Raw genomic sequence first — 23940 nt, 5'->3', positions numbered from 1 at the left:
GTGTGTGTACATTAAGTGTGAATGAATGGCTGGTTATCTTAAAATTTCAGTCCTGTGACAGACTGGCCACCTGTCCAGGGTGCAATCCCAATGTCCGCTGGGACTGGCTCCAGCCTCCGTGTGACCCTCAAAAGGATAAGCAGTATAGCAGATGAATGAATGAGTGAATGATTTGTGTAGTTTGACACGCTGCCCAGCTGCTCTGTAGCTGCAGAGAGGGTTTGGTCACTTTTTCAATGTCATTCCTGACGTACCTGTGTACAACTCAGGGGAACACTAATTTAAATCATTTGAATTACAGGTTGTGGTACTTTTGAGGATTTGAGTGACATTTAGGGAAGTAAGCTCGATCACTTTCATGTTGACAGTTCAATCAGAAGATCAATACCACACTCATAGCTATCCATTAAACATGAAGCTACAGCCAGCAGCTGGTTAGCTTAGCTTTCCATAAAGACTGGAAACAACATTTTCAAACGGCTTAGTCTGAATGTGACAAATCCAGTTCAGAGTTTTCTGAGGGTGTTTATGTGCCTGGGCTCTTGTCATCACTGTGATGTTGGGTTAGGGTTAGCTGGTCAAGAAATAGTCTGGCTCATATCAACCTGTAAAAGCACAAAGTATTGTTTTAACACTTTGTTTTTTGCACTGATTTACCACAATGATCTTTCCAGTTCCTCCTGGTGGGCAGATTTTCTAACCTCTGGATGCCTCTGCAAAACAGCAGACAAGCTTGTTTCCTTTAGATGATACATCATTCAGATGAACGACTGTGCTGTACACAGCTCTGTCCATAACTGTAAATCAATACAGTTAAAGAGGAACTTAATGCTGCCTGTAAATCTGCTTTTTGCTGAGCTGCATCGGTTTAACCACCTTGCTGCAGCGATGTACAGGTGTACTGCTGGACATCACTGTTGGGTGTAGTTACAGGTAACCACACACATCACTGCTGGGTGTGGTCAGAGGTGACACTGGTTTGAAATTTTAAACCAGGGAAGCAAAACAGTGCTCTTCAGCTTGGTGTTAAGTTATTCTTTGACATCTTTTAAAAAAAAATACTGTGTAACTCTACATCCCCACTGCTGCTCAGACCCTCCTCTCTCTGCGTGCTGGACTCAGTATGACTGATGCTCTGTCTTTCCTCAGTGACACAAGGAGTTATGACTCAGCATGGACCTCTGTGGTGGGGTGTCAGACAGGGAGCGTGTCAGAGGGCAGATTTATTGAAAATTCAAGAGTCCGATCAATCCCACAGCTCTGCGGGCCTGCGGCCTGCGGCTGGCTGGAGCGTGGAATCGTCCTTGATTTGGCCGCGCTGCTGCTGTGTGCGTGCTGAGCTCTGCTGTCAGCAGATTCAGTTGTTGTGGAGGTGCATGCATAATTGAACCGCTCTCCTCCTCCTCCTGCACTGCACCCCTGAGACCCTTTGAGATAAGGCAATAAATACTCAACCTCCGCATTTAACGACCACGATTCCCTGTTTCTGATGCTGGGAGTCCACAACCATATAATTACATTTCCTCTTTTAAGTGAGTTAAACACAGAGATACTGGCAAACGCACTCATCACTGACCTTGCGATTGCAAGTGTTCAAATCCTGAGTGAACTCAAGTTGTGAGGCTTATATGTATAAATATATTATATAACAACAGCAGTTTGCATAGAGTAGGAATGGACTGTGTATCAAGCTTGTGGTAAAAGTTAGTGTTGACATAAGAGAACAGTTGACAAAGCTGCTTCGTGTCAGCTCTGTATTAGTGTCCAGCTCATTTTCAGTTCAGGTATCACCCTTTTCATTCATTGTTTCTCTCTGTCTCATCCTTCCCCTCTCTGTCTCCCCTCATCCTTATATCTTTTTCACTGTGTCTCTCTCTCCCTTCCCCTCTCTCTCCCGGTAAGTCCATTGCTATATATAGACTTCTGCATTGCAGATGTCCCAGAGCCCTGCAGTTTTGGAGGAGCTGCTGAGGAGGCCCAGCCAAAATTCTGGCTGCCTGACACACGTAGAGCCCTAACTGTGCACCACAGGCGAAGCATGACAGGACTGTACACAGTATCATTGGACATGTGCAGTACGCTGTGCAGAATGACTGAGCAATGTCCGCAGCATTACACTGCAGCAAGGATGAAGTGCCCCCCACAGAATAGAGTCAAAGCACTGCAGTCATAATCTTTGGGTGGGAGGGGACGTGAGTGAGCAGTTGGGTATTTTTGTTGTCATGCTAATTTTTCTCAACTGTTTCCCTTCTGTTGTTAAAGCCTTGTTTTCAAAGAACTGCTGGGTGATGGTTCAAGGTTTGTATGTCTTAAAACTTCAAGGACAGAAGGACAGACAGTGAATTTCCACATCTTCAAAGATATTAATCAAACTGTATGCTTATTCCAAATCATTTTTGTTCCTTGTGCAAGTCAATAAATATCTAAATATCTAAATAATTCTTAAATAAATTATATTTGTGATGTAGCCCCACCAAATAAATTAGATTATTTAAAGATGATTTGTGGAGGCTTGATATAATTGCAGCAGAGCCAGTTATTAAAGAACAGAATACCGACTGACAGGCAATGACATCATTAGTCTATAAAAATGACAGAAAAACAGCAGGAATCAAATTACAAAGACAACATAAGAAAAATCGAAGTTAAGAGTGTGTAAAGATAGACATCGGTGGTACTGACAAATTATTTTCATCATGTCATATGTAATGATGGATGAGTGTGATAGTCGACTTGTCACTACACCTTAACCTCTGTTAAAATGTCCATATGAGGTTTTTTATATAATAAAATGAGCAAAATAATCAGTCAACACCATGACTGTGTATTTCCACCTTGGAACTGCAGTGAACCAATGACAGTCTCATAAAAACAGATTCAGACAGCCAGGGTTTCATACGTCAGATAACCTACAGAACCAATGCCGTCATCCTCTGGGGATGGGGGCAGGCAAAAGAACAGAGAACCAGAGTTTGTATGAGCACAACCGCTTACATTGTGTGAGCCTCTGCCACTTACAAGCTAACAAGCAAACAAATAAAATGAAGCCTCTAACTGAGGCTCAAACATGTGGCTGAATCTCTGACGTTTCCTCCTCTCATGATCTTGATACTCTCTGCAGTTTCACCTGTCTACATATTGTAAGCAGTGGTGGTGGGTGGGGCATGAGACCTGATCCCGAATTTCAAAATGAGGAAGTAAACATAGATGTGCTTCTTCTTTCACTTTTTATGTGGGAAAACCATGTTAAACTGAATATTAATCAATCAGTACAGAAGAGAACTGTTTTTCTGTGTATCGACTTGGTTATTAAGGCAAGTATATTTGTGCAGAACTTTTCAACAACAACTCAATTCAAAGAGCTTTATATAAGATATGAAATGCATTAGCACAAGAACATATTAAAAAGGAACAAACAGGATTTAAGAGGATTAAACTAAGATAGAGGATAAGAATAAACAAGGCAAGCCTCAAGACACAGATAAAGTAAGGGAAGAGAAGCAGAGAAGAGTATATTGACAGCTCGTTTGAATGCTACATTTTGGAAATATGTTGCAAAAAGCCATGCAAATCAGTATAGAAGAGGACTGTTTCTTTTTTTTTTCTTTTTTTTGTAAATTGTTATATAACATAAAGATGAGTCGGTCAGATTTTGTAGGTTGTTGTCTGGGTGATGTATGAAAATATAAACTGCATCACCCTGATGATCCTAAACAGCCCTGTTCTGTTCCACAGCCCAGTTAGTACCATTCATCACTGTGAACACTGGACACCCTTCAGTACAGTGTCAGATCCTATTGAACTATTATATCTGGGCTGCAACACTCACCTCCTTTTACTTCTGCAACAGCAGGAGGCCATTAAGTATTTATAACTGCTGGCTTCTGTCAGGCAACTGACACAAACACACACACACACACACACACACACACACACACACACACACACAATAATTACAGTGAGCTTTTGCTGCCACTTGGTGTTAAAGGTGCAAATTACAGATAGTAGCAGCAGACGACCACTTCCACCTTCTAGTCTTCACAGGATCTGGAATGACTGACATTAAACTGATAATACCATACACTTGTCCAATAATTGTTTTTAAGATTTTCTTTTGTTTTTAATGAGAAGTTCAGAATTCTCCATACATGAAGAACAAGGAATATTTTTGTTGTTTGGACATTTTAAAAGGTTATTATAGTTATTATTGGAAAATTATTATCAAAATTATAATTATTATGAGGTTATACACTTACTAAATACAGTCTATCATCATACTGAAAATGTGAGTGAGTGAGTGTATAACATAATATATGACAATACTGACAAGACTGAAAAATTATAGAGTAAAGCAAATGCTCATAGGGAGCCTAGACATGTATGTTTGATATGTGTGTGTGTGTGTGTGTGTGTGTGTATATATATATATATATATATAGATAGCTTTATATATATATATATAAGTTATTAACATATTATTATTTAACGCTGTAGACAATAAAAGAAATAAATCCACAGAACATTATTTGTTTTGAATATAGCCCACACTTCCCATGACTTCAGAGACTCTGATAACAATATCAAGTTAACCAGAATACAACTACAGAATACAACCATTCCTTAAAAATAAAAGCCCACAATTGCCACGCACAAACTTGGACAGCTATGAGTGTATGATAAGGTTATTTGCGTGCAGTGTATTCATAAAGGCTATCAAACAAACCCAAAAGAAAAACTGTTTAGAGTCAAAGATGAAAGACCAGGGTGCACTAAACAAGTCATTTTATGAAAAGGCTTAAATGAAATGTAATTGATTTAACCAGTCCTCCACCACTCCCTATCTCTGACACTTTCTTTTTGACACTTCATTTTCTGATCAGGTTAACAACTGCAGACTTCTGTACCATCCCTGTTCAGGTAAATGTGCTTTTGCTGCTCATCCAATCAGTAATGTTTAGTACTGGTCCAGCTGCAAAAGGACAGCTGGAAAAACAACATGCAGGAAAGTAGATTACTAATGGAAAAATAGAACCGAATAATTTTTCATGTCAATTTCAGTATCAGTTTAAAATCTGTAACTGTCACAAAGACTTGTGTTGCCTTGCATAAAAACCTCTTTTATTTTCTGGTCAAATTTTATACCAGAAAAATACGAACTCCCGAGTTTCACTCTAATTCTTTATGTCTATATCTTTACATTGTTAGAGTGATAGATACTGACACACAGATAAGTGCCATTTGCTTTTGGAGAAAAAAGAAATATGGTAAGTTTAAGGTGACTGAAATGACTGAAAGTACCCACACAAACCAAAACTCAGTCGTGAAATATTTCCTGTCTAGATGCATTTGCTTTGTGGAGGTTACAGGAGGACAGAAACAAATTCCACTTTGTTGTGGTCACAAACTCATTTATTTATTGATAATTAAAAGATTCTGGCCTCTCTGACAATCACTGGTTACAGCTTTCTCATTTCAACTGTTGTGGTTTTCATCAACATATCGATCCAAAGTTGGTCTCTAGAGGGAGACAGACGCCCTCTGACAGGCTGTGTAGCTGTCTGACTGGAGCTGAGTGGGACATGCTGTTTGAGACTGGAACATTTATAGGCTTACATGTAAGATCACAGTTACAAGAATGAGACCTTCTGAGTCACATCCATGGCAGTAGGGGGTGAGGGTTGATTACAGCTTCACAATGATGCAGCAAGACACCATGTTACAGATCTTTTATCTCATTCAGAGAAGTGTAAGAGTATTTTCAGTTAATCAAGTCATGGTAATTTAAACCTGGTGTGATCCAGTCTGAAAGACTTTATTAATCTTTGTAGTTGTACTTTTATTTGACAAGGGATGAAAAACAAAACACTGCGATTGACTAATAATTGTGCAAGTTGTGCATGCTGCGGTAGTATGGCAACATCCAAAGTCTGAAGTAATGTGACTAGTTCCCTGGAACCAGGGCAGATTAAATTTAGTTCATCACAAAACATTTTAAACTCTCCATAGTGTGTCACTGAAAACTGAAAAAAGAGGAGACTAAATCATAGAGGTGCAGTAGATTTACATGGTAATAAATGAAAGTTTGATTGCATCATTCAACCATTCACATTGTAGGTTGCAAAATGAATGTGAATAACTAGGTTAATGACATTGACAAAAACTAATTGGTGTCAGGAGTAAAAAACTGGGGTCCAATAAATCAAACAAGAGTGGAGGTTTGGATTAGAGCTACTCTGAATTATCAAAAATAAAAATTCAGACATTTTGAGTTCGCTATTGTGCAAGAAAAACTTTCTAATGCATGCTGTACATGATATAGTCTTTGTGTATTGATTTAAGTTGGAGCAGGTAGATGTGGTCGTTGTTTGACACAGCCAACTGTCATCTTGTTGGATCACAGAAAATGTTTTTTCCAAGTGAAAAAACAAACAATCAAAAAGACAGGAGAGACATGAAGAGGAGTCACAGAGGAAAATAAAAAAAACAAACACGATAAAAAAATTAATTAAATTTGGAAATTATGAAGAAAGTAAACATTTACTTATCATGAAAACTGGAAACCAGAATCCCAGGAGGGTCTGTACAGCTAATATAAGAACACGTCATACTTATTGTGAACTGCGTTGAACTACAAACTCATTAAAGTAAGCTAACAAACAGCATAACAGTTTCTGGGGAATTCTTAACCCACTGACATGTTTTTCTCTTTCTGTTATCAGACAACAGAACAAATATGAAATAATGACTGATACAAAGCCCATTAAGACTAAATGCTAACCATCTGTTACTCCCAAGCCATTTCCAATCTTGATTTCATAACCGTGACCCCACATGACAAAATCTGAATAATGTAAAGACAACAGCTGTGTTATGTGTTGTGAGAGAAAGTTACGAGTGATAGAATACTTTTCGTATTTTTTTCTCTCACACAGAGCACAGCCTGCACATTTACAGCTCATTCATGTTTATGTCAGCTGCCCTGCAGACTGAACGAGCTGCTCTGCCTCTGCCACTGACTAAACAGAGTGGGCACAGATGTGTGTCTCACATGCGGGGCAGTGGGGACTTTCTGGAAAGTCCAAAGGTTTGTCCAAAAGGTCACCAGAATTATCTCTCTGGGCATTTTTTGAAATAAAGTCAGATGGGGAAAGTTGCTAAATCTGTTGGCAACACTGCAGACTGGCTCCAGACCAGCCAGGTCAATCAAACCAGGCATGTTCACAAACATACCTACATTTGAGGCCTAATATCTAATTAACTATGGATTTATTTTCAGAACCAGCAGAACACTGATCATTAGGAATGAATTTAGCTAACTTTTAGTATTTCATGAGAGAAGTTGATGCTTTTTGATTGGGAGTCTGTTGGAGTCAGAGATTCTAGTCCTCAGTGGCCTTCAGTGGTATTGCCCTTTAAGGCACACCTGCAATCACTTCACTTCTCAGACCCTGAGTCCACGTCCATTTGAGTCTATGGACACCAACAGCCTGAATAAATTGATCAAGAACGACAGCCCTGTAATTGGCGTCACACCTTTGAAGTTATGGTGGAGAGGAGGACAAAGTGTTATCCATTATGGATAATCCTGAACACCCTCTGATCACTGGTCAGGCAGCAGAGCACTATTCCACTGTCACAAGGATGATACACGATCTCTTTCCTGCCAACAGCAATAACTCTTCACAACTCTTTACAACTCTGCAGAGAACTCACACCTTTATACAATCTGGTTCAACTCCACTGTTTGCACAACTTTGTACAACATACAGTATATTAAGCTATTTTATGTAATGTAGTAATACATTAAATATATACTATCTATCTATCTATCTATCTATCTATCTATCTATCTATCTATCTATCTATCTATCTATCTACATTTTGTATTACATAGATTTTATTTTGAAAACCGGAAGTTTTCTTTCTCGTTTATTCCTGGATACTGACATCGATTGGGTTCTTCGAGTGAACAGTGTTGCTGTACAAAATCTCACCAGGATCTTACCACAACATCTGTCGGTCAGTTTAACAAGTTTGTGTGTCGGAGGCACAGGACCTTCGCTGTCGTCGTTAAGCTACGATCTGCTAAGATGACAGAGCTGAGGCACCGTGGAGCCAAAGACACCGACCCAGCGTTACAACAGCAGCCGTCAGAGGACAAGGTAGCTTTAGCCAGGACTCAGTCCTGCCATTTGGAAGTGATGCTAACGCTAGCTAGCCAGCCAGCTAGCTATCCTAATGCATTAGTGTTATTGGATCGTGTAACGTTAGCTAGAGACAAAGTCATGTCAGAATCCGTTGAAACATGTGATTTTCATGTGTTTACTTCGGACACGGTTGCTTACTTAGCTACAATGTAAGATCTGTTACGATCCACTGAAGCGCGCTGTACAAATCATCCGCCAATTTACCGAAATTTTAGACTTGATTGGTTGATGCTACTCACCGTCTTCCTGGGTGTGATTTCGCGGTGAAAACACTAGGCAAGCCACGTATTAAAGTTGATATTGTATTGCATTTAGCTCTGTTTTCGTTACCAGGTATATGCCGATGTATCGAATGACTCTCCTTCTATACTATAAAATCTTAAGCTGTATTTGAATCGTCTTCTTTATTTGCCGCTAAGCAAAGCAACAGTAAATTGTGAATTATTTGACTGATGACCGGTACGATTTTCGCAGCTGTACACGGACACGGTCCAACATAAGAACTACATTAGTGTTGAAAAAGCCTGAAGCGAAGCACTCAATATGTAACAACTGGTGAAGCCTGTCGTTGCTATTATCTGTTTTTCCAACAGAACTGTACTAAAGACAACTGTCTGCTTGTTTACTGTAGGACTGCTCAACAACATTAGCTTGGCTGGTCGGACTGCTACAATAACAACAACAGCCATACTGCTATCTAACAAGGTTATGTTGAAACTGAGGGTAAATAAATGCATTGTCTTTGTTGTTAATACTGATTTCAGTTGTTTCCCAGTGAGTAGTCAGATCCAGAGGAGCTCTACTGTGATGGTGTGATGGAGGTGGGGATCTATCTGAGAGGAGAAGACATAATTACAATAAATTGGAGGGCAGCTTACAGCAGATGGGAAATTAGTTGAGGCTTTAGCTACATCCCAACAACAGACCGCACATGTCAGGGGAATAGTTGATTTACTAGTGTAGTGCACTTAGTGCTTTTTCTTAATGTGCTGCCTTTTCTTCCCTTTCTCTGTGTTGTGATGTGTTTCAGAACAATGTTGAGAGTACTTACTGAAGTTGGTTGGAGTGGCTGTCAAGTTACACAATGAGTTCATTACAATAACTGTCCTATAAGGTGATGTGGAAGTTTAGGGAAAGAATAAATTGTTATGGCTGCTTGAGGTGAAGGAGGATGGCAGACAGAATCACCCACATGATGCAGTTCATTATTGCAGGTCATTAAGCTGATCTAGTGGACCCCCTTTCAGTGACGTAGTGATCATATCAAGGAAAAGTAAAAAAAAAAAGAGGTGATTATTAAATCACTTCTGGCCCTGCTGTGACATCTACATCTGGACGAGCTTTCCAGGGCAAGCTCTAAAGAAAATGACATCAATGTATAAAATGAGGATGTAATTCGGGAGAGGTACTTTTTATGGTGGTTAGCATACACCGTAGTGCTCTGTACTTCCATTCACCCAATAATGACTGAGTCACATTGATTAAACTACATAACACCACACTGGATATCAGCTTGATGCATCATCTGGCTGTGTACAGTTCCAGTTAAAAGACATTTTGTGTCCTTGCACGCAGTACTGGAAAGTCTTGTTCTAGAAGACCATCAGATTACTGCGTGGTCCTAGCCCTTCAAAACATTTCAAAGCAGTTGCTCTTAAATGTTTGCGACTGATGAACTCAGCACAACACAGCTGAAAACCTGGATGACAAACCTTGTCTTTCCCTTTTGTCGAAGGACCCACACTCCTCTGAGTTTTGATGCCCTGGTCTAAAAGCTCTAAAATCCCACTAAAGAACATAATTATAACAATATTAGATCGTAATTGTGCCCATCCTGTCACAGCTTGCAGATCCAGCCTTTTTTTAATAAAGTGGAGACAGACAAAACAAAGACAGTCAGGGTTACCGCTCGTCTCCCAGAAAGCTTGAAAGGGGAGGAGTGTTTATGTGAAACGAGCTCCTATTTTTAACTCGAGCATCCTGAATGACGGATATCGTCTCCATAGAAACCAGCAGGCGGAGAATGAGTCTGTGTGTGTGTGTGTGTGTGTGTGTGTGTGTGTGTGTGTGTGTGTATTCTTGTGCATGCTTCTGCATTCATTTGGAGTGTTTTGACAGTTGCTGACAGTTTATACTATTTTGTTATATAATTTTAGATAATTTGAAGGAAAGTCAGTGAAATTTTTAAATGTTGTAAACTGTACATTTCTTGTATCTGAGTTGATGCAGAGAGATGTGGTGGCCAGTTTTGTTATCAGTGTTTTGCTTAGTGCTAAGAGAAGTGGACACACACTGACAGTTGCAGATGACAAAATGTGATCCTCAACCTCCATATTACATCTTTCTAATGAGCCGACTAAATCCAATATGATACAATAATGACAAAATTTCCATGCTATAACAAGAAAAACCTTGTTAAATCAGATTAATTTGTTATCTGGTAATAAGAAAAATATGTCATAATATAAAATACCTTGAAAAAGACCATGTCAATAGACTTTTTTTATTTTTATTGTAATAAGAAACACCAAATCATTTTTGGTGGCAGCAATACACTTGTAGAATCAATTTGACTGATTTCCTGTTAATGTATATTATGCACATTTTTTGAATAATTTAAAAATGACACTGTATCATCACACTCTAAAACTGAGCATTAAGTGTCCACTGTCTGAAATATATTGCTGCATCATTTCAGAGTGCCTTTATAACCTGTAGACACCTGAATGAACCATGACATTGTGTATGGATGTAATGTGGTGTTGTGGTTCTCATTTTATTTATTTGTCATTACACAGATTTACATGCATAAAAACATAATTATGAAGTGGTTCCATTATCACAGTTTTGTTGATAATGACAGTTCCAAGCCCAGTCTTTGCAATATGTTCACTGTCACCCTTGTAAAGGTAAACACGGAAAAGGACACAAAAACACATAAGATAGCGCAGCAGAATAAGACAAAATAACTGGTATGCCATTATTGGAAAAGTAACAAAGGTATATTATTGATATGAAAAGTTTCCAGCTGCAGTAATGTAGCAGTGTCTAACAGTTAAGGGTAAGTGTGAGACTGAGTGGGCATCACAGCAGATGAACCATCTGTTGTGTGAATGTGAGGTGAGAGGTGTGAGCCTAATTTTGTCACCAGCAGCAGAGAGGTCAGTGGGGGGTGAGGAGTGAAAGGACAGACTGACCTGAGAAAACCTCTCTGTTTTCACCAGAGCAGCTGTAACAATGTGTAGCTGCCATCGTCTGATGACATCCATCCTTTGATTGTTGTTACCATGGAGAAGCAGAGAGCAGAGCGTGTTTGAGCAAGTCTCTATCAAGTGAACAGATGGTTCTGAGAAATCAACAATATGGACAGAGATGATTTGGCGCAGTGTTCAACCTCCCACACAATATCCTGCACTGCTGCTGTTTGCTTAATACAGTATGTCCATCTCTGATACGCTGAACCTGAGGCTGCTTGTTCAATGACATATCAGCATTTGTTTGAATACACATACAGGGGGTTCATGAAAGGACTGGACTATACAGTTTTGACCCAGTGGGCTTCAAATGCCTTACACACCCATGATCCACCCACACAGATGTTTTCACTTATTTTGGCTGACCAGCCCTTCTGAGTGGGGATCTGTGGACTGCGCTTGAAGCCCTCCCCACAACAGCAATGTCAAATCATAGCAGCCTGACTAGTCATGGCAGGCCTGTCAAACTTTGAATTTCCCACCTTAAAGCAGTGTGTCTGTGTCTGTAGTACAACAACACTTACAATATGCAGCAGATATTAAATTTAAGGATCGTCTTCTATAACTGCAAACGTTAGCATGTCTTGCTAACTAGCTAACTGACTACAGTGGTGACTTAGCATTATCTCCAAAGCTAAGGAGCCTATCATTAGCTAACTACATTGCTGTAGTAGTAGTAGTAGTAGTAGTAGTATGTAGTAGTAATATCTTCGTTCCTAGTACTGTTTCCCTACTAAGTATTCAAACATGGTGCTGTTAGAACGTAATCACATTTTGAAAACATTTTTAATAATGATACTGTACTACAATCCCAGAGCTATATTTATTTGACAAGTACATTGGATCGGCAGGTGAGGATGCTAACTTCATGCCTGTGACATGTAACTTTAGCCTCAGTCTTTCAGCATTATATCAAGCTCATGTCCTCACAGTAACAGTTGTTTTGTGCCTGTTAGAGAACATGCACCTTTATCGCTCTGTGGATTAAAACTAGTGCAGCTTCAAATTGAGCAGAGGTGAGATCATGCAGAACTGAAACCACCTGTGTTGGTTTCTAGTCTTTAGATCCTGACCAGTCTTGTTTCATATAAAACCATTTTGTGAAGATTTTGTAGCTCAGGTTACTATGATTGTGTCCTTTAGTGCTATTTGAATTTAAAAAGCATGTGTTGACATTTTAGGTACATTTGGTTTTTAATTTTGTTGTTATATTATAGTTATACTTGATTATATTAGTGGAAGTGTATTATGAATCAAATAAAAATCTGCATCTTCTTCTCTGCATTAATTCTCATTTCTACTTCTAAAGTGACACTGATTTCAAGATCACTGTGTCCAGCTCAGAAAGTTAGATGATAGTTTGTTCTGAATTAAGTCCCGTAAAACAATGAGAAATTTAGTTTGAGGATCATCCTCTCTGTGGGGAACAAAGTGCAAGGGGGTGTGTGCGCAAGATGAGTGTTTGTACTGTAAAGGGCAGAAAAGACCAAGAGCCATTTAACCTAGATACAGATACACAATCATGTGATTTAGTTTGAGGCACTCACATGGCAGTCGTCATGTAAATAGTATTTACTTCTATTTGACCGTGAAATGAAGAGCTTCATTTATATTTCTTTAGCTGCATAAACCCTGTGCTGCTGGAAAAATACAAATACACTCAAATACACTCAAATGCCAAAATATTATATAGTAGCAAATATTAAGGTAAATGTTCTGGAGCAACATTAATTGAAAGTCATATTGATATACAAGGAAGAGCCATTCTTATATTATTTCATGGCTTCTCATACTGAATTCAGGATAGATAAACTTAAATAAAAATATGTGAAATGAAAAGACTGTTAGTTGTTCTGTGGATGTTTTTATTACATTTTATCTTTACTAATGTCTTATTTCTCCTCTGTCTGTCTGTCTGTCTGTCTGTCTGTCTGTCTATCAGGGTTCAGACAGTGAGCTGAAGGTAGAAAAAGATGGGGTTTCAGACACTGAGTCCAAGGTGGACTCAGGGGTCCCAGAGGTTCCAGTCCCTCCTGATGACACCCCTCAGGTTCTGAACAAGGCCCTGTCCGGACTCTCCTCAAGGTACAGTTACTGTTGAAGAGAAAACCAGGAATGAAAGCTGTCTGTCCATCATGTGTTGAACTATACGTCTGTAAAGAAGAGCATTCAGCATGTACAATTAACTTGCCCTGAAAAGTTGCCCTAAATATATTTATAGATGTTTGACAGTTGTTATCCATATAGAGCTGCTAACCTAAACAGGAGGCCCATGTTTTTTCCTGGACTTGGGCTCAGCACTGCTCCACTACATGTGGAGGTGTTATGAATCACACAGAGGAATCCCTCCTCACACATAGTTTTCTTTGAACAGCAGACTTGAGTCACTGGGATGTGTGATCTGTGTGTGGGTGCTGTTACACTGTTGTTTTTAAAGCTGCAGTTATGGAAATGGTCAAACAAGTCACTCTGCACAATACACACAATGAATCTCCACAACACATGGAAGGGATAATGCACGTTGAGGTGTCGTCATATATGGAAATAACAGATGTGTTTCCTGATTTACAGTTTTAATGTACAACTGACAACCAATCAGAAACTAGTATTGTCACCCTGTCCATGTTCAGTGTCTCAGCTAATTCATTTGGACCTTTTTTTCCTCTTCTATGGATCATTTATTAAACAAATAATGTTTGGTTTTGTTCGTCATCTCTGCCAACGAGGTTGTGTTTTCACCGTGTCTGTTTGTCTGTAATTTGTCAGCAGGGTTATACTCAAAAGTATTGATCCAATTTGCACCAAACTCAGTGGATGGGGCACAGGCCAGGGAAGAGCTCATTAAATTTTGGTGTGTATCCAGTTAAAGGGGCAGGACCAGGAATTATTTTTATCACTTTCCTTATTACATTGCGAGAGAGGACATTTTTCACTCTCACGGGAACCAGTGTTTGGATCTTGATGTAAAATATCGGACATATTTATCATGTTGAGATCAATGGGCCTCATTCACCAACCATTCTTAAGAAGAAATTTCTTTAAAAAAAACAGTGCTCTGCATCTCTCATCTGCATTTTGCAATGTTTTTTTTTTTTTTTTTTGGTGTCAGAAACACTGCTTTTTAACCTCATCCGCCCTTCTGCAGATAGTAGATAGACATAAATAGACAGAATATGTGATTGCATCCCATACATCTTTTTGTGTGTGATTTAATATCCAGAATTAACGCTTCTAAATATTACCACTTGTTTGCAGCTCACTTCCTGCAGCAGCACCTCCACTACAGAACTACTAAAGTTCTCACGTTTTGACTCACTCTCATGCCCTTTTAAGGGCATTTTTGGGCGTTTGCCTATGCTAATTAGGGCCAACTGGCACACAGTTTCCGTTTATGAGGAGATTGACATTCATCAATCTAAGAACACAGGTGTGCACAATTCTGTGGTCTAAGAACACGCTCATGAATCTGACGTAGAGTTTTCTTGAGAACAACTTCGGAAAGAATTTAAGAAAATACTAAGAAGATATTGGTGAATGAGGCCCAGCGAGTTTGGTGCAGATCAGATAATAATCCAGATCTGGTGGAAGAAAGTGATGAATCTGCGTTACACACAGAGTTGTATTTAGTAATAGTAAGTAACAGTGCATATGGCTCCAGCAGCTTCCATCAGTATTTCATTGAATGTGCAACTAATAAAATTACACAGTAACAAAAGCAGCTGCGACACAGGGAATCATGCAGCTGTATGAACTGTGTGTAACGCTCAGGTTTCCTTTCTCCTTTTATTTTTCTGTTCTAAAAGCTACACAGACGTGTGTAGGAGTGTGTGGTCTTGGCGCTCGACTGAGGGTCACGCTAGTTAACCTCCATGTTTTTTTTCATTCTTTGAGTAGACATTGAACAAAAGTGTTTGTGTGCTTCCCTCAGATGGAAGAACTGGTGGGTACGAGGCATCCTCACGTTAGCCATGATCTCCTTCTTCTTCTTCATCATCTACCTGGGCCCCATGGTGCTTATGATGATCGTGAGTACAAACAACACTGATGGTGCTGTGCAGACGCTTGGACAGCTCCTGAGTTTGCTGTGAAATCATGTTTTTTTGTAGCTGCAGTTGAGTGACGGTTAACACATCAGCCACTGTCTCACATATTTAAATCTTTATATTTAAGGCACGAAAACAGTTTATTTTCTCAATGACTTGTACATTTTTTGTAGCACGTTCTGCACAGTCGAACTCTGGCACACAAATGAAAATTGTAATCTCATGGATTAATGAGATCCTGGCTCTGTAATAACACACAGGACTGCTGCTCCTGTCATGTGGGAATTCCTTTGAAATGGGTCTGCCAGCCATTTTGTGTCTCACACACACACACACACACACACACACACACACAGCTCTGAGGCTCCATTAGTTTCATATGTGGTGACACAGTTTCTCTGTGCAGGTCCTCTGTGTTCAGATCAAGTGCTTCCAAGAAATCATCACCATCGGCTACAGCGTCTACCACTCCTACGACCTGCCCTGGTTCAGGACGTTGAGCTGGTGAGGACACACACATACACACACAGTACACAGATACACACACAAACAGCTGCACGTTTTACACCGGTGTCATGAACACAGCAGATTTCTTTGTTTGCTTCTTTCTTATTGTTTTGTCTCATGTTTTATTTTGTTGCAGACTTCCTGAGGTTTGTCTCCTGTTTTAAATCTTGAGTAGACTGAAGGTTGATTATTAAGCCAATCATCAGAAATGGCAACAATACAGTGGATTGTCAGTGCAGTTTGATTTTTAGCAGTAGTGGTATACAGTATAGAGCAGGGGTATTCAAAGTGTGACACTGTGCCCCCCCCACATAAAATATACTGATCCTCAGAAAGTGCAAAAGTCATTCTGAATCTAAAAGTATATGCAGCATGTCTGTCTGTTCAGACTTGACTGAGTTACAACTCCGGAAACAGGCACAAATTCTGGGCTAAAGCTTCTAATTTGAATTTCCTCCGTGAGCTGTGTTTCACAGTCACTTCTGCAGTCACTTCAAATACAGTAACGCCCTTTTGTTTGCACACTAGCATGTACCTATCCCTGTCACCTCACACGCTATCTTTGCATCACATCTCTGTCAACGCCACCCAGGGGAGGCACAGCTCACAGTTTGAAAACCTCTGGTATAGACTGATAGAAGAGTCCTGACATTCACTATGCCTGAAAAACCTGATGAAAAGTCACAGCATCATGTGCAGTTGGTGCTTTGGAATAGCAAACTATTTGGGTTTCTTTCTGTATGAGTCTATGAGCACAGGTTACTCACATGGTGGATTCCTGTGAAGATTATATTTTCCAACGTTAAATACCTGCAAAAAAATGTGAGGTGTGTTTGCACCACAGTGCAGCTTGTGACTGGTTTTTCTGCAGGCACACTGAATCCAGAGTCAGATCAGCTGCTGTCATAAACCTGTAAGGTGTGTACATACGCTCCAACCTTTTGCCCCACAGGTACTTCCTGCTGTGTGTGAACTACTTCTTCTATGGTGAGACCGTGACAGATTACTTCTTCACACTGGTGCAAAGGGAGGAGCCGCTTCGTATCCTCAGCAAATACCACCGATTCATCTCCTTCGCCCTCTACCTCACAGGTACAGACACCAGAAGAAAAGATGGCTCATCTCAGTCGCTCTCAGTGTTTGATCATTTAAGGCTTTTCAGAGGAGAAATATAAATAAATGTCCAATTAAAATAGTTGTGTTCAGGAAAAGAAATTGAATATCAAAATCTCGAACATCAGCCTTGATAACTTTGTGGTTTGCCGTGAACCATATTAGATGAGTTGGTTATTTCAGAGACACCATGGTAACTGGAGAGCTTGCACTTCCTGTGCTGCAGGTTGTGTGTTAGTTATTCAGAGCTACTATAGCTGCTAACTGATACCAAACAGGATGTGGTGAGGAAGGAAGCACTCTGACTCTCTCTGCCTGCTGCCAACCAGATTCAAGATGAAACTGAATGGCCCGGCTTTCTCATGTGTCTTCGGTGTGAACGATCATGGTGTTACACCCTCAAGTACCAGAAAATGCTCAGATCTGCAGGACATATTTCTAACATGTTGGAGAAGAGCAGCTTCTCAGGCTTTTCAGTGCGTCTGGTTCAACTTCTTTTCTCCCAGTAAAAGTTCTGTCTGTCTCAGGTCCTCTCTGCTTTGCTACATCCTGTCCTCACCTCAGTCATGTATGCAGTATGAAACATGGCTGCAGTAACCCCGAGGTCCTCTCTGCACATTAACACTGGGCTTTGTCTGAAATAGGTCAAACTAAATTTAGTCAGGGTTTGACCAAAGATGACCTGGATTCTGAATGAATTAATCTCCTCCATCTTACAGGCTCCACAGCTCTGATTATGTCCCTTTCATTATGTATTTCATACAGTATTTGTCCTGCTGTTGCAGGTTTCTGCATGTTTGTGCTGAGTTTGGTGAAGAAACATTACCGCCTTCAGTTCTACATGGTGAGTATTCTGCACCCTGCCTCCTCCCGGCCACCAGCCTCCAGGCTACTGGATTATTGATGAGGCTAACCAAAACACAGGCCCCCAAGTAAATGGAGAAGTGGGCCAGAGATCGCTCTAATAGAAATGTGTGGCACATAGTTGATGCCAACTGTGTCCAGCTCGTCGTAGCCAGAAAAGCTAGTCTGTCTTTAGAGAGGAGAATCAGGACAGAATAATGTGAAACTCTGGGCAGGTTTTGCAGACACAAGTACAAACACAAAGATTTCCAGCTGACAGTTGAGCTTGTCCTCAGTCCTCTGCTGTCTCTTAGTGAGGACATGAGGAGCACAGCTAGTTTTTACTGTCCAGGAGCAGAAACACATTTCCCACTCACATTGTGGATGTAATAAAACTATTACATTTTTTCTGTTGCTGCCAGTTTGTCCTGGAAAAACCTTTCACAGTGCAGCCACTGTTCATTGTTAGCTTTGGGTGGAGTCAGTTCACATCATCTTAAAGTCATTTTCCAAGAGAAATGAATCACCAGAAAGTCGTCTGTCTCAAAAAATGTTGTTTCTCTACGTCCGGTCTGTGAAGAAATAATCAGAATTAAACTCTCAATTAGCTCTGACATAATAAAGATAAGTTTGTTTTGAACTGAATGCAAATTTAAACTGATCCAAGTGTAAACACACCTCGTTAATCTTGTCTTCACAGTTTGGTTGGACCCATGTGACTCTTCTGATTGTGGTGACTCAGTCTCACCTTATCATTCACAACCTGTTTGAGGGGATGATCTGGTGAGTAAACAGCCCTTTGTCTCCTTTTATACTGTACAGCTTCATCAGCTGCATCTAATTATGCTGAAATGATGTTAAATTTTTATGTTCATGTGAGCACGTACAGACAATTAGGTACTGAATTTTTACTTTTACGTTTTCATTTAGTCTTAATAATGATGTCAGCTCTGCTTTGTGTGGATAGGTTCATTGTGCCAATTTCCTGTGTGATCTGTAACGACATTATGGCCTACATGTTCGGTTTCTTCTTTGGCCGCACCCCTCTCATCAAGGTCGGTTTGTAGCATCATGCTTTTTAGCTTTGTAAATCAATAATGTATGAACACATGTTTGTAGTAAATTACTACGTAGTATTGAAGATTGTTCTCTTCCAGTTTTGGTTGTAATTCAAGGGCAAGTCTGTACTGTGTGGCAAACACAATCAGTATCTAGAGGTCTGGGTGTTGACTCATGTTATAGACACATTAAAAGCGTTGCTTGGTACATGGTGATATATTAACCTGGTCTCCACATGTGCACTGTGTCCTCTGCAGCTGTCACCTAAGAAGACATGGGAGGGATTCATTGGAGGGTTGTTCTCCACCATTGTGTTTGGCATCATGGTGAGATGTGATTTCCATTTTATAACACGACTTTATAGAGAATTTGACTCTTTGTGTTCTCTGGTCCTCACACAACAGAGTCGACTTTTCCTGCGAGTTTCTAAGATCCTGAAAAGTCCTTAAATATTCACACATTCATGAAACAAAGACTTGAGGTCTGTACAGTATTGTAATGTTGATAAATTGAGATCCAGTATGTGTTAGCAGGGCTGGCTGATTCAGTTTATCCTGCTAAGTACTTTTACACACTATATTTTTATCACATATCAGTGCCGAGGCATTATGTTTTCAGGGTGTCTGCCTGTCCCACTCTTGTGAACCCGATATCTCAGTCTTCAAATTCTGCACAGACATTCACTTGGACTCATGGTTCATCTACATTATCATGTTCAGACCAAAAAGCAAACACTCAACAATAGCTGAGTAAATAAACCCACAGACAAAAAAAACATTATACAGCTGTTCTCAGTGGCTGGTAAGTTCTCTCCATGACCTGTACATTGACTTAGACAGTCTGTGAAGTTTCCCACAGGTGGTGTCCAGCAGGTTGGTGCTGTAGCTGTAGGTGATGTAGAGTAACTGAGCCTTGTTCTCCCTCCAGCTCTCCTACGTGATGGCCGGCTACCGCTACTTTGTGTGTCCAGTGGAGTTCAACAATGACTCCAACAGTTTCCAGGTGGATTGTGAACCGTCTGACCTTTTCCAGCTGCAGGACTACGCCCTGCCCAGCATCCTGGAGTCTGTCACTGGATGGGTAAGACTCACCTGCCGTCTCCCTCATCTGTCTCCATAAGTCACTGTCAAACTGATGTCCAAAATATTCATAATATGAGGAATCCTGTCATGTAGGAAAATTATATCCTGTCACGTTGTGTTACGGATGGAAACACAGTGCATGAAGCTGTGGACTCACTGTTAGTAAATGTCATATGCTGTGAAAAGAACAAATTTTATTTGAATCAGGACTTTAATGTTAGTTTCAGTGCCCAGAGACAAAAAAAAATGACCAAATCCAGTTAAGAAATGCAGAACTAAAAAAAGAAAAAAGAAAAAAAAAGAAAACTGTTAAAACCCTTTATCAGACAGTCCCACTTCAAAACAGTGGTTGAATGTTGGTAGCTGCTGGTCTCTTTTAATCCAATCCCTCCCTGTTGTCTCCACAGACCACAGTGCGCCTCTATCCGTTCCAGATCCACAGCATCGCTCTCTCCTCCTTCGCCTCCATCGTAGGACCCTTCGGTGGCTTCTTTGCCAGCGGCTTCAAGAGGGCCTTCAAAATCAAGGTAGAGATGAAGGACTTTATTCCCTCAGTCACCAAACAGTAAACACACAGAGCCAGTCCACTCTCAGTCTGCTGCTGCCTGAGTCTTTTCCTGTTCAGATTTGCATGGCCATCCTCAGTGTACTTCATATAGTCTTGCATAGCCATAGAATATATCACACACAAAATATTCTATGTAGGTGTTCCTGATGTACACCTTTACTTAACTTATTTTATTACTGTTAATATCTTTATTTTACGTGAAGACTCCGACCACGTGTCCTGTCCTTTCTCCTTTCAGGACTTTGCCAACACTATCCCGGGTCACGGCGGCATTATGGACCGATTCGACTGCCAGTACCTCATGGCCACATTTGTTAATGTCTACATTGCGAGCTTTATCAGGTAAACACACACATCTGTATGAAATGGTGACACTTGAACATGTTATGTCAGCTCGTAGCCTTTGAAGCTTTTACTACTGTAGCAAGTGAGTTATAGACATGCTAACGCCTGCAGCCTAAGTTTAAGCAGATAAACACCTTTAAATCCATCTGTTACACCTATGCCCTTGTGTTTTTGTTTCACTATAGCTCTGTGTACACTGCATGACATGTTGAGAAACGCAAGCTGGATACTCGTACCACGCCTATGTTACGGTTGCTAAGCTGTGGTTGGACAATCACTGTCTGGAGGAGGGGTTTAGTAAAAAGATGCTGTATGTTTGATCATTTCTCCGCCTTCTCTCAGGGGCCCCAATCCCAGCAAGGTGATCCAGCAGCTCCTGGCCCTACGTGTCGATCAGCAGCTCCACATCTTCAACTCCCTGAAGGCTCACCTGACGGAGAAGGGCCTGCTGCCAGCACTGGAGGAGGCGGCCGCCTAGATCCGCCCACACCGGCCTCGCCCTGAAGGGGAGACAGAGAGGAGGGCGGCACCACCACCCGCGGGTTCTGTGCAGCCCTGGAGAACCGGGAGGCTCAAAGTGCTTTGTGTGAGCGAGAACACATCTGAGAAAAAAAACAACAACAACAAGAACCACAAATAACTACAGCCTTGGGTCATTCCATTTCATTTGAGTATGAGAGTCGTGTGTGTTTATGAATCATGTTTCTGACACCAGTGTTTTCAGGTTTCATTAGTGAATTACTGTTACAGATTTCCATTATAGCCAACTTGTATCTATTCACACTGTTGAACAAAACGTCGGTCAGCTGTACATTTCTACCTGTAAACAAGACACCTTCTATATACCAATTAATATGTGTTAATATTTTATTGTACATTTTTTTTGTTTAATGCACTGCTCTCAATCCTGTTACTCACTGTAATGTTACTCTCCCCCTCCCCCAAAATTTAAGTTTTAATTTTCTTTGTTGTGATTGTTTCTATTTATACATAGATGGTTTTTATATTTGCTATGTTCTATTATATCTTAAGGTCATGTCCGTGTCTGTTTTATTCAGGCTGAATTCACTTTTACCATCTTGCCATGTTTTGTGTGTGTGTGTGTGTGTGTGTGTGTGTGTGTGTGTGTGTGTGTCTCTTTTTCCTGTGTCTGTTGCCATTCAACATTTCAAGGCCTCTCATGCTTGGGCAAGTCATTGTTATCATATTTTTATGTGTTGTCGTGCAGAAATATAAGATGAACGACTAAGTTACACTGAAGTATTTGATCTGACAAATACAGAATCCAGTCTCTGAGGTGGATGATTCACAGCTGTTGGTAGTTTTGTGCAGTAAGGAGCAGTTTAGCCAAGCTCCACACAAAATGGTCTTTTATTATGAATGAAGGCCAGTGCACTGGACACCAGCACGCTGTAGACACACACTCCCTTCCCTTCACTTGGTTGCTGTTTCATGGTAAAAGTAGAGGATTGATCACAGTCTTGTTTTATTTTATTTTTTGTTTAATTGACCCAATCTGTGTTTAGACTTTTTATCTGTAACAAGGAGCCTTTGTAGGTTTTACACATTTTCAGTGAGGTGCTCAGATTGTTCAGTATGGCCTCTACAGTATTTGTGACATTGCTGGGATGGGACTGTATCAGTGTAAATAAGGCACAGTGATGGTTTCTACACTGCCTGTATCTGCCTCTGTGTGTTGTAACCTCGCCATGGTCACAGCTGCAGAGCAGAACATGTGACTATCACTGGTCAACTTAACTGATTTGAGTGAAACGTTTGCTGTAAAGTAGCCGGTTGTCTTCTAATGCATCTGATATTTAAGTTTCTCAATACAGTTGGTTACTGTATACACACCAGTGTTCCTTCCCAAGAAGATCCTATGATATGTGTGACACTGGCAAATGTTTGTTTGATTTGGTGGTAAAATATAAAAGCTGAAGCTTCTTTGCTGTTGGGTTCACTTCTGTCTTTTAAGCTTTCAAAAAGTAATTACTTCCATGGTCTATAGTCATTTTGGCAAATGTTAAAAGAGCACTACACCAACTCTTGCACATCAACATCAGTACCACTCAGACTAAAGCTCTGTCCCAACTCAGGGCCCGCATCCTCTGGAGGATGTGGCCCTTCCTAGCCACCATAGACCGTGAAGGCCGAACTGGAATGAGACGGGAAAATAACTGATGATGTCATAGTGATGTCATTCAGACTGCGCTTTTACCTTAAAGGCTACGATACAAACTGGGGTGTGGAATTTCTAAGGTGTGGGCATTTATGAGTAGGGTCAAATGAAAAATGTTTTTGAGATGAATTATGGGAAATGTAGTATCCACTAAAAATCAGGTTATCCTGACCTCTGTTGCAACTTTGATGATTCTGTCTCTTGTAGGTCCCCCAACTTGACTTGAATACTCCTTTAAAAGTACCAACAGAATCTGCTTTGTTATTTTAGTTGAGTTAAGAATATTTTTATCCTTTTTGTTGAAAATATAAATATTGTTTTAAATCTTTTGGAGCCATTTGAAGTCAAACTGAGTTAAGCGATAAATTTGTATTTAAAATGTCCAATAGATTACAAAATGCTCAGATTGTAAATCTTGACTTGATCAAGTAAATCTGCAAATGGTTATTAATTACAAGTTAATGGGTTGCTCTGGAGAAATGATCATTTCTCCATAGCAACCCGTTAATAATAGTAATGCCTCGAGGGTGCTATACAGGGGCTTGGGCACTGAAGCAAACACTAAAGTATATTCTCTGTCAGTGAGTCCATGGTTAGATAAAGATGTGTCTGTAATCGCGCTAACACACTCCAGTCACCTTATCACCTTTGTGCACATTCATCATTATGTTTCTATCTAATCAGGTAAAATAATTAATTTCTCCTTGTCAGTGAAGCCAAACGAACTCTGTGGAGGTGGA

General features: G+C 40.3%; 1 protein-coding gene across 1 annotated transcript; it reads left to right on the top strand.

The window, feature by feature from the left end:
• The first annotated feature begins 7948 nt into the window (after positions 1–7948).
• On the top strand, positions 7949–22965 carry cds2 (CDP-diacylglycerol synthase (phosphatidate cytidylyltransferase) 2). Its single transcript, XM_071482047.1, has 13 exons — positions 7949–8162; positions 13404–13546; positions 15390–15486; positions 15911–16008; positions 16964–17103; positions 17910–17968; positions 18668–18750; positions 18935–19022; positions 19284–19352; positions 19954–20106; positions 20516–20635; positions 20915–21018; positions 21364–22965. Exons 1-13 carry the CDS (start codon positions 8091–8093, stop codon positions 21497–21499), a joined length of 1362 nt encoding a protein of 453 aa, XP_071338148.1. The 5' UTR covers positions 7949–8090; the 3' UTR covers positions 21500–22965.
• Positions 22966–23940: the final 975 nt, after the last annotated feature.

This window comes from Trachinotus anak, unplaced genomic scaffold, assembly GCF_046630095.1.
Source record: "Trachinotus anak isolate AG129_WGS33_773 ecotype Australia unplaced genomic scaffold, CSIRO_AGI_Tana_v1 ptg000008l, whole genome shotgun sequence".
NCBI classification, from domain to species: domain Eukaryota; kingdom Metazoa; phylum Chordata; class Actinopteri; order Carangiformes; family Carangidae; genus Trachinotus; species Trachinotus anak.
Note: the sequence above shows the minus strand (reverse complement) of the source record. Positions and strands in the feature narration are given on the sequence as shown.

What these genes read in the sequence shown, in the direction of transcription:
- cds2 (XM_071482047.1), top strand. Translation starts at nt 8,091, where the DNA reads ATGACAGAGCTGAGGCACCGTGGAGCCAAAGACACCGACCCAGCGTTA. An exon ending in CTGTCCGGACTCTCCTCAAG is followed by an intron (nt 13,547 to 15,389) that starts GTACAGTTACTG and finishes TGCTTCCCTCAG; the next exon opens with ATGGAAGAACTGGTGGGTAC. An exon ending in TGGAGTCTGTCACTGGATGG is followed by an intron (nt 20,107 to 20,515) that starts GTAAGACTCACC and finishes TTGTCTCCACAG; the next exon opens with ACCACAGTGCGCCTCTATCC.